Raw genomic sequence first — 9,976 nt, 5'->3', positions numbered from 1 at the left:
ATAACCTAGATTCTAGACCCTAGAGGATTTAACCTATCCCACATGCCGTGGTGTGGAATGAAGCCCCCAAAGCAGTATATAGCCTAGGGCTTGAGGAGGATTTACATACTTACCTGGACGGGTTCTATTGGTGATTATGAAGGCCAATGGCTTAGGTTCGGCTTTCCCATTGCACTTCGGCTTGGCCGGCCTACCATCTTCCCAAAGTGGAGGAGTGGACGTCGTAATTTGTGGAAGCTGAGGGCTCGCGTACGCGCGGCCCTCTCCAAATAAAAAACTTTTAAGTTGGAACTCAGAAAATCAGGTGATTTAAATTACATCGAAGGTATAACACTATCTTTGGATTGCATCGCTAAGTGTAGTTTTCTCAACAGGGGTTGACGAGGTGGAAGGCCTGGTGGTGATTGGAAACTTTGATGTGGACGACGTGGTCAAGGCAATGGATTGCCACCATAGTGTTCTTCGCTCCATCGAGAACGATTACGAGCCCCCAAAGAACAAGGAAGAGAAGGAGGAGGGGGGCTGTGGTTCTACTTCTAGCGTGGTATATGTGTACACCCACACCTACAATCACTGCAACGAGTCCAACTAAAGCTGTTCTAAGCAAAAGTTTCAAGAGTTTCGTGAGGGATTGGATTGGATTTTCAATAGCAGGTGTGAATAAGTAATAAGATCTACACTGCTTCCCGCGTCATTTGCTATTGACTTATAGTCGCAGATCCGGGTACTACCGTAGATTCCCAGAATGTATGTAACATGACAAGGTGGAACGAACCAACAGAGAGGACAAGAAAAACAAGGGGAGCCAAGCGCAAGAACAACTTTTTGTTTCGACGTCGAACTGTTTTTGATCTCGAGGAAGATTCAAAGTTTCGCGAAAAAAAGAGAGATAGATAACATTTTAAAGTCAACGCAGCGCTCGTTTGGGCTTGGGACGGGGCCTGGAGAGCCATGCAAATGCTTATGCATCTAAGATCCTAAGAGAGCAGAACAAGATCTGGTTGTGCAAGTCAATTTCATAAGAAATACCAAGAGGTGACGCAAGTCTTGAATGTTTAGACGAGTGAAATCTTCTTTTGCATTGCCAAAGCCCGGCGAAATGGGGAATTCGGTAGTGGACGCGTTCTTCTACGATGGCTTAACGTAGAATCCAGCTATAAAATCAGTTCAAAGACGAGCAAGCAAGAGCAGCTCGAGCAAGTTTTTTTTTTGCAAGCAAGAAGATCTAGGTAGTTTGTCACGACTGCTGGCCACCATCGAGCGTCACGGGCAGCGGCACTGCCTCTTTCTCCACTCCATCTCTTCCAAACAAGACCACCGAGAAGCACATAAAGCTGGTAGCGGCCAGCGTGAAGACGATGGAATCACCTGGATTGAGCTGGTTGTAGACCGAAAAGGCGTGCCATCCTGCTGCGCCCAGCCGGATTGTCTGGCTCTTTGCTTCCGCCTCGTATTCTATCTCCCACTTCACACCGCTTCGTGTCTCGAGGATCGCTTTTCCCCGACTGCTAGCGGCGCTGCTCAGGTAGTTCTCGGGAACTGGCTGCCACGGACCAGACAAGATTCAAGAAACAAAAAAGTGAGAAAAAAAATTAAACTTTCCCTGTCGAAGCTTACCAAGATCAAGCAGCAGCTCTCGGACAGGAGCTCGCTTCGCATCACCACGCAGAAGCTGTGCTCTCCCACTGTTCTCAAAGCTTTCCTTTGCCTCGCGCGCTTCTTCATCTCTGGCCCAGGTAGTTCTGCTGTAACAGAAAAAAAGGGAAAAAGAAAAAAGAAAACAGATTCTTGAGAGATTAAAAAGCCCGAAATACAAAAGAAAAACATTACAACCAAAGAGCTGCAAGACAAAAGAAAATCAGTGTTAAGTTAAAATCACCAGCAGAGAGGAAATGAAGGAAAATCTTCTAGACCAGTGCAATGGTGCTTTCACCACCCGGTGGCTTCCTCACACCGCCAAGGCAGTCTCGCGGCACCGGCTTGTCATCAGCAAATATATCGTTACCACTCATCTCCCGAAGCTTTGCGCTGCTCAGGTGCTTCGAGTCGGATGGAGTCTTTAGAGGATCATTTTTAAAAATGTCGTTGCCACAAAGCTCGGCAGTTTTCTGTGTTAGTGACCGCTTCCTTTCCCCGGGAGACTGCAATTAACAAAGTGTTAAAAAAGCATCAGAAGTTCCAGATGAACTTTACCATGAGGCCGGGAGCATCATCTACAGGAATTGTTGGTTCCTTGATTTTTTTAACTGGGGTGCTACCATTCTGTGGTAGCTTGTCTTCTGGAGCAAAAATGTTGCTACCAACAAGCTCCTTCACCTTGGCATTGGACTGGAGACGCTTGTGCTGTGCGTCATCGTCGGGAATGGCTTGACTTCCGCTTAATTCTTTCTGCTTTGCAAGCTCTGCTTGGGTGGTGGCTTTTCTAGGGGACGTATTATCGTTGTCACCGAAAGTAATCGCCTGGAAGATCCAATTTTTCCTTTCCTCTTAGCAAATTCACGCAAACGAACCAAAATCACCTGAAAGAGTTTCACTCCAGTGCGTTCTGGGGCGGCGGGAACAGCACCAGGCTCGTCGCAGAAAATCTTGTTTCCTGACATTTCTTTCATCTTTGATTCTGATCCGGGGCGCCTAAAAGAGACAGCGAGTGGTACGATGAAGATCAAACAACAACAAAAAAAAAAGAAAAAGAAAAAGAAATGAGCACCCACCGCTTAAGCAGCGCCTCGGCCTCCTCAGAGGACAGTTGCTCTCCAAACGCGTAAGTACAAGCACCGCCCGCGGGCTAAGATGCGCAAGCTTAGAAACAAAGCAAGAAAGAGGGGAAAAATCTGTGAGCGAGGGTTTGGTGATCCCGACCTGGTGAGTCCGGATTCCGGGGCGGCCTGCCGAGGAATACTCTCGGTAGCTCTCGTCCGACGCCGACGCGAAGCCTTTGCTGTCGTTGGTCGCCGAGACGCGCACTGGGGTACGAATCTGGAGCGATGCGTCGGGATTATCCGGCCAGCTCAAGAGATCGAGATTCCTGGAAGCCTTTCCCGGCGGTGGAGGCGACATCCTGCCACACAGGCAGCCGCATTGTTACCCACATTGCCACAACAAGCAACAGAAGCGAGATCGCCTCGCCCTGGCGCTGGATCGAGAGAGAGAGCGAGAGAGGGAGGAGGGAGCTACCTTGAGGCGCCTAGACGTGGAGTGGAAGAACCCTAGCCCTAGCCCTGGCCACAATGAAGCAACAAGAAAGCACTGCTCAGCACTTCTTTGTAAGATAGGCGCGAAAAAGCGGGCATTTGGGCAGAAATCCGGGGAGGCATTGCACGGACGGCCCAGATGTGCCAAATCCCGGCCGCCGGATGGACGGCGGATCTAACGTCACAAGAGGGAATATTTAAACAGGAAAAACTTTAAGCGATTAGGAAAAGAAAAAGCGAAAGGGAAGTTTTATACAAGGCTTGTGTCTGAGAGTGTTCCATGCACGAGCGTCGGATCGAGAGCTCCAGAACTGTCCACGTGTTGCAAAACTAGAATAGAAGCCCTAGAGCGCCTCTAAATTTAGCGGACAAATGCTGCTGGGAAGGAGCTCGAGATGCCAGTTCCTATATAATTTTCTCGAAGATCTTTTGCTTCCCTTGCCTTGCCGGCTATGGCGGCCGATTCCAATCCCTCCTCTCTCTCCAGCGATTACCAAAACGGTAGCACAAGTTTCCAGCTTACAGATGATCACGAGCGCGATCAAAATGTGCCATGGATTCTCGACCAGGCCGATCACCCGGCGCTCATGATCGACGAGGCTGAGCACGAGCCTTGGGGATCTGCGGGTGAGGATGACAGGCTAGGCAATCTAGACATGGAGCAGCAACTGCGGATCAACCACAGCTTCATGCAAATGCAATCGATCTTTGGAGCGGAGGATGACCCAACAAAGATGCCGCTTCTGGGTAACTGCTGGAGCACGGAAGATCCGTCCCCATGGAACCATTCGGCTGCTTTTTCCGAGGATCACCACCAGCAGGGGAACGGGTTCTACTCGCATGATCACAGTAATGTGTTCGTGAGCCTTCCTCCTCCACAGCAGCAGCTTCAGATCATTGAGTCATCGCCGTTGACGGGTGGAGGGCAGATCATGGCCGTTGCGAGCTCGTCACCTTGTGCTTCGACTAGGGCTGCCAGGAAGAACTGCATGGCTCGCAAGAGGAGGCCAATGCTCGGCACTTCAAAGCCCGGTCCTACTTCTGTTTCTGCTGCTGCTGCTCCTGCTCCTGCTGTGGCTGCCGTTTCAGATGTGGAAACTACACTCCCTGACGATCACACGCAGGTGCCCACATTTTCGGAACTTAGAAGTTCCTTCACGTTCTTGTTGGGAATGTTTGCAGGGTTTGCAGAACAAGAATCTGAAGTTTTTGCTGCAGAAGCAGCTCAAGCCCAGTGACGTTGGGAATTTGGGAAGAATTGTGCTTCCCAAGGTGGGTGACTTACTGTTTAATAACCCTTTTGTGATCCAGTTCTTTTATGCAGAAAGAAGCTGAGTCTCGACTTCCCTACTTGTCAGCCAGGGAAGGAATGACATTGGCGATGGAGGACATGACCAGCAAACGAACTTGGAATCTTAGATATAGGTAAACTTGGCACTTAGTAAGAGATTTGTAAGGGTTTCTCTTTGTTATTCTTGTCCAGGTTTTGGCCAAACAACAAGAGCAGAATGTATCTATTGGAGAACACAGGGGAGTTTATCCGATCGCACAAACTTTGCGAGGGGGATTACTTGCTACTGTACAAAGACTCACGAAATGGGAAATATGTAAGTAGTCATTTTTCAATGTTTGGATGTTTACCTTTGTGTGTTTGTGTTTCAAAGGTAATATATGGTAAGAAAGATGTAAGCGGTAGTAATGAGAAACGCCAAGCTCCAAAGCAACAAGAAGGCTGCATGGTGAAACGATCAAGATCGTTTGATTGCGAGAGGAGGAAACCAGCTGCACCCACGCTAACATCGTCATCTTCATCGTCGTCCATACTAACAACAGCCGGGGTGATCGATACTGGGCTTAGCTTCACTGACATTAAACAGGGACTTGACAAAGATCAAGAGTCATTCGGATCGAGCAATGTGGTGTTTGATATCGATCAATTCCCATTGCTCGAGGTGAATGATCTTGCCATCGATGAAATTTTGGATCTTGTAGACTTACCAAGTTGAAGTATCTCTTTGAAATAAAAGTAATAATAGAAGTTATAAGGTGATATTAAAATTAGGGTTCTACGGTTCTTTGGTTTTGGAGAATGAATCCCAGCTTGGCGGAACAGATCCTGCAATACGCGCTGGTGGCAGCGGCGGTTCTGGCGATGGCGTCTGGGCTGCTCACTGCCTCCTTGAAGACGATGGTGCTCGTCTATGGCGGCTCGGTGTTCGTTGTCTTGCTCGTTTTGATCCCGGATTGGGCATTCTTCTGCCGGCATCCTCGGCACTGGGTGCTTCCCACGCCCAACTCGCCAGATCCCAGCCAGGACTCCCACAAGATCCGGCGTGATTGATCGTGCTCTGGGGTTTCTTCCTCGCGTAGGTTCTTGTTTGTGTAATCTCGGCTTTTGCTGACCATTCTTGATTGAACTGATGTTCTTCCGTACAGAGAGTACTGTGTGAATCGGGATTTTTCTCGATCGTTACCTTGAGTGGAATCGAAATGCAAGCACGATTTCTTTCCCCCAATTGCGTGATCTGGTAGAAACTTGTGCGCGTGGCTTTTGGATGATCTTGGCGCTCTCCAGTCCGATCCCATCGTTCCAGCAGCTGTGCTCTCGCGTCCGCAATTGCAGAGATGTCTCGCAGGGAAGAGAGCTCCACGCACTTGTTCTTCGCAGCCCATACAGGGGCGATACATTTCTCTCCAATCTCCTCATCCAGATGTACGGGAGCTTCGGCAAGCTGGGGGACGCGCGCGCGATCTTCGATTCCACCCACGCCCGCGATTCACACACTTGGAATCTCATGGTCACGGCGTACGCACGGATGGGACGCCTCGAGGAGGCGCGGCTGCTCCTCGATTCGATGCCCTACTGGAATCCAGTGGCCTGGAATGCCATGATCACCGCATATGCCCGGAATGGGCATTGTGACTCTGCTATGATTCTCTTCCAAACCATGCCCGCGCGAACGGTGGTGACGTGGAACGCGATGATGCAAGCGCTCGTGGAAGCAGCAAGATACTCCGATGCCGAGTCCTTGTGGCGGAATATACCCGAGCTTACCGTGGTGACGTGGACGACCATGCTTGTAGCATTTGCCCGGCAGGGGCATATTGCCCGTGCCAAGGAGATCTTTGATATGATGCCCGAGAAGAATGTCACCACATGGACTGCTATGCTCAATGCCTACTGTGCTGTCGGGGATTTGGCGACCTCAGAAGTAATTCTAGAGTCTATGCCGGAACACAACGTTGTCTCCTGGACAGCAATGGTTGTTGGCTATGGCCACAAGGGGAATCTCGAGAGCGCTAAAGTGGTGTTCGATTGTATGCCAGAATATTCACTAGTGTCCTGGACGTCCATGGCACACGCGTACGCATCTAGAGGGCATATGACCGAGGCCGAGAGAATGTACGGTTTGATGCCAGAACAAAACGTTGTGACCCAAACCTCGATGCTAGCAGGATATGCCCAAAATGGGCATCCGGAAAAGGCCAAGAGTGTTTTTGACGCCATGACCGAGAGAAACACCGTATCCTGGAATTGTATAATTGGAATGTTCGCCGCGACCGGGCAGCTCGAAGCCGCCAAGCGGCTGTTTGAGGCGCTGCCCGAGCCAGACGTGGTGACCTGGACGACCATGATTGGCGCCTTCTCTAACACGTGGCACGGGCAGCACTACTTCTACCGCCTCAACGTCGAAGGCATCCAGCCCAGCGAGGTGACATTCACCGGCATTTTGTCCGGGGCCACCGCCTGCCAGCTAGGACGGTCGCGCTTCGTGGACATGGTGGGCGATTACCACGTGGCGCCATCCACGGTGCACTATGGCTCCATGGTGGACGCGCTGGGCCGGGCCGGGCAAGTGGAATATGCGGCGCGGCTGGTGGAGGAGATGCCCGTGCCGCCGGATGCCGCTGCGTGGGGCGCGGTACTGAGCGCTTGTAAAACACAGCGCGACGTGAGCCGCGCGGCATGGGCGGCAGTCCGCGCGTTTGATGTGGACCCGGCCAACGACACGCCTTATATGCTTCTCTCCAATGCCTACGTTAGCTAGCTCTCTCTTCTCGAGTCAATGAAATCAGTCAACTCATTTACTAATGAAGAAAGTCAATGGTTCTGGTCTCTATGAAATGGGCACAAAGATGAGGTCGCCAATCCCACAATTTGGGCGATCTTTGGGAACATCATAGACTAAACTGGCGGATGGATCAAAAATCTTCCAAAAGTTCGAGTCAAATCCCACGAGAATGGCGCAGCCAGTGCTGGAAAAGCTTGTCACCAGTGGATGCTTTGCGAGCAATCGCATGAGCGCGTCGCCTTTTACGTCCTTCATCCTTAGAAACGAGCCCGGCCAGCCATCGAATTCCCACGACAGAGTGACGAGCTCGTGGCGATGACTGTTTGCTCGGATCGTCATCCAGCTGATGGTCGAGTTTGGATTCCTCTCTCGCAATTCGATGCAATTCGTCTTGGCCGTGACCAGCGCGCACGCCAGGAGGTTGTCCAGCCACGGGATTCCATAGAGTTTCTCCTCGATTTGTAGCTCTTGTAAACACCCACGGACGAGACCACTCCAATCGACGTCGCAAGGCAAAGAAATCTTTGATCGTGGGATCCTCACTCTCACCTCTACAATGGATCTAGAAATCTCTTCCACTTCCTCGTGACCAAATGTCGATCGCAAGCTTCGGTCTGGGCGACCACACACGGCCCCCATGCTGACCAAGGATCTCCTTTTTAGTCTGTTTGACCTACCATACAAGGAAGTCCTCTTAAACCCTGGGAAGAACCCTAAATTCTCCGGGCAATGCGAGCGCGATGGGCGTGCTCCTCTTCCAGCAGTGTAATGCAGGCGCTGCGGCGGCGCCCGTGAATCGGAGCAAGGATTGGCGTCCTGGCACGCTTTCCTGCGCGAGAAATCAGCGATTGATCACGGTATGCTGCTCGAATGGCGAGAAATCTGGTGTGGCGATCAAGGTAGAGGGGGATTCGACGCCTAAGAAGCGGCCGGTTTTGTCCAGGGCACCGCCGCGATCTTTCGGCGTTAAGGATGAGGAGCTTGTCCCGGGCAAGGTTTTGACGGGCAGCGTGAAAGCGATCATGACGTTTGGCGCTTTCATCGATTTGGACGCCAGATTCGATGGGCTGCTCCACATCTCCAAGATCTCCGACCGCTTCGTTCAGAATGTGGAGGATGTTCTCACAGTCGGGCAGCAAGTCCAGGTGGAAATCGAGAGCGTGGATCTCCCAAAGCGGCGCATCCAGCTCAAGAGACATGCTGTAATAGCTCAAGGATCAAAGGTCTCTTCGTCTGGAACAGCGCAGGTGGAAGGAACTGGAGCTCTTGCAGCAGTCCCGAAAGATACTTCCACTGGTACTCAAGCAGCAAGGATCCGAGCTTCAACGAATGGAGCTCCAGTGGCTGGAAAAAATGGAGCAGCGGCTTCTCAAGATGATGGAACTAACTCTTCCCGGATCGCAGGAACTTCGACAAAGCAACCTGGAACGAGATTCCAATCACGTAGCAGTAGCAGCACGACGCGTGAAGAGATCTCAAAAGAACCAAGCTCTTCTCCCCTGCCAAGGCTCTCTTCGAGGATTCCTCCACCAAAGACGAGCTACCAGAAGGGTCAGGTGGTGAGTGGAGTTGTGAAGAACTACACGAGGCGAGGGTGTTTCGTCCAGCTCCCAGGAAACCAAGAGGGATTCTTGCATGCCAATGAGATCGAGTCAAGTAGAGAACAGGAGCCCACTCCAGTCGAGAACTTGGTGAAAGTTGGGCAAGAGCTCAAAGTGAAGGTTCTTCGGATAATCGATGGGCGGATCAACTTGACGATGAAAGAGGAAGTGGATCTGAAGAAGATCAAGGAGCTCAATGAGAATGTGTTCGCTACCAATCCATTTGAGCTTGCTTTCAGGAAGAACCCGGTGATCAGGGGGTACCTCAAAGAAACTGGGAGGCTCCAGGGTTCAGAGCATGGAAACGAAGAACGAAGAACAAGGGGTGTTGAAGAAAATTCGAGTGAGGAAAGTTAGACAAAGATAGAGTTGGATTACTTGCTTGACAATGGATCCCATGTTTGTTTAGAAGAACTCTGCAAAGTAGAATTTGTTGCCAACGTGAATATGTTTGCACTGATTGGTCTACGCTTTGCAGAAGGCCTTAGAGTGGAATGGAGCACCATACCAGAGGATGTGGTGGAGCTCACGATTCCCCACCTCGATATGAGTTAATATCCAAAGCACTCATCGATGAGCGCACTGTCATCCATCACCACCCAGAAGGAGGAAAAGGGACGCATTAGAAAGATCAAGAAGCAATCTAATGACCAAAAGCTTCAGGCAAGGGTTGCCATGACTGGACGAGTGTACTCTCATGGTATACATAGGGCCTGGGTCATCTACAACCTCTCAGAAGCAAGGTTCTATGGATTCCAAGCCATTGGCAAGTATAGGCGCTGAGGCCTCTTGGGGGTGCAGCAGGGTCGGAGCCAGTGTGGTGAAGTTTGAAGGAGAATAACTCATGGAAGTAAGTCCTAGCAGTGATTTTGTCACTAAGGGCAAGCTAAGCTAGGCAAGAAGTTCGACTCATAGGAGGAGCAAGTGACCTTGAGACAGAGCCTTTTGTTAAACAATTTCACTCTCTTTCTACTTACATGGCATTGATTTGGCATTTGTTTTTTTTCTGCCAGGGCATGCGTCTCCTATTTGTCACCCAGCTGCCCATTGCCCATTTGGTGGTGTTGTGTGCTTTATGATTAAATTTTGAGATTGTTAAGATTAAATTTTT

The 9,976-nt window shown here is 50.6% G+C and overlaps 4 protein-coding genes and 1 non-coding gene across 5 annotated transcripts; 3 read left to right on the top strand and 2 right to left on the bottom strand.

Moving 5' to 3' along the window:
- Nucleotides 1-105: 105 nt before the first annotated feature.
- Nucleotides 106-266, top strand: LOC112350183. The gene has a single exon (XR_002993683.1). It is a non-coding gene; the product is annotated as a U1 spliceosomal RNA (small nuclear RNA).
- Nucleotides 267-1,054: 788 nt separating this feature from the next.
- On the bottom strand, nucleotides 1,055-1,841 carry LOC112350175. Its single transcript, XM_024685927.1, has 2 exons — nucleotides 1,618-1,841; nucleotides 1,055-1,543 (listed from the first exon to the last, which is right to left on the bottom strand). The coding sequence occupies exons 1-2, from the start codon at nucleotides 1,825-1,827 to the stop codon at nucleotides 1,238-1,240; spliced, it is 516 nt and encodes a 171-aa protein (XP_024541695.1). The 5' UTR covers nucleotides 1,828-1,841; the 3' UTR covers nucleotides 1,055-1,237.
- Nucleotides 1,842-1,846: 5 nt separating this feature from the next.
- LOC9657612 lies at nucleotides 1,847-3,300 on the bottom strand. Its single transcript, XM_024685926.1, has 6 exons — nucleotides 3,175-3,300; nucleotides 2,860-3,058; nucleotides 2,712-2,785; nucleotides 2,520-2,631; nucleotides 2,194-2,460; nucleotides 1,847-2,141 (listed from the first exon to the last, which is right to left on the bottom strand). Exons 2-6 carry the CDS (start codon nucleotides 3,055-3,057, stop codon nucleotides 1,908-1,910), a joined length of 885 nt encoding a protein of 294 aa, XP_024541694.1. The 5' UTR covers nucleotide 3,058; nucleotides 3,175-3,300; the 3' UTR covers nucleotides 1,847-1,907.
- Nucleotides 3,301-5,267: 1,967 nt separating this feature from the next.
- On the top strand, nucleotides 5,268-7,966 carry LOC9657610 (pentatricopeptide repeat-containing protein At4g02750). The gene is made up of 2 exons (XM_002980904.2): nucleotides 5,268-5,557; nucleotides 5,628-7,966. Exon 2 carries the CDS (start codon nucleotides 5,747-5,749, stop codon nucleotides 7,238-7,240), a length of 1,494 nt encoding a protein of 497 aa, XP_002980950.2. The 5' UTR covers nucleotides 5,268-5,557; nucleotides 5,628-5,746; the 3' UTR covers nucleotides 7,241-7,966.
- Nucleotides 7,967-8,004: 38 nt separating this feature from the next.
- Nucleotides 8,005-9,420, top strand: LOC9657608 (30S ribosomal protein S1). The gene is made up of 2 exons (XM_024685829.1): nucleotides 8,005-9,217; nucleotides 9,344-9,420. The coding sequence occupies exons 1-2, from the start codon at nucleotides 8,005-8,007 to the stop codon at nucleotides 9,418-9,420; spliced, it is 1,290 nt and encodes a 429-aa protein (XP_024541597.1).
- The last annotated feature ends 556 nt before the right edge of the window (nucleotides 9,421-9,976 follow it).

This window comes from Selaginella moellendorffii, unplaced genomic scaffold (assembly GCF_000143415.4).
Source record: "Selaginella moellendorffii unplaced genomic scaffold, v1.0 SELMOscaffold_46, whole genome shotgun sequence".
NCBI classification, from domain to species: domain Eukaryota; kingdom Viridiplantae; phylum Streptophyta; class Lycopodiopsida; order Selaginellales; family Selaginellaceae; genus Selaginella; species Selaginella moellendorffii.
The sequence above is the reverse complement of the archived record's forward strand: the minus strand, read 5'-3'. Positions and strand labels throughout refer to the sequence as shown.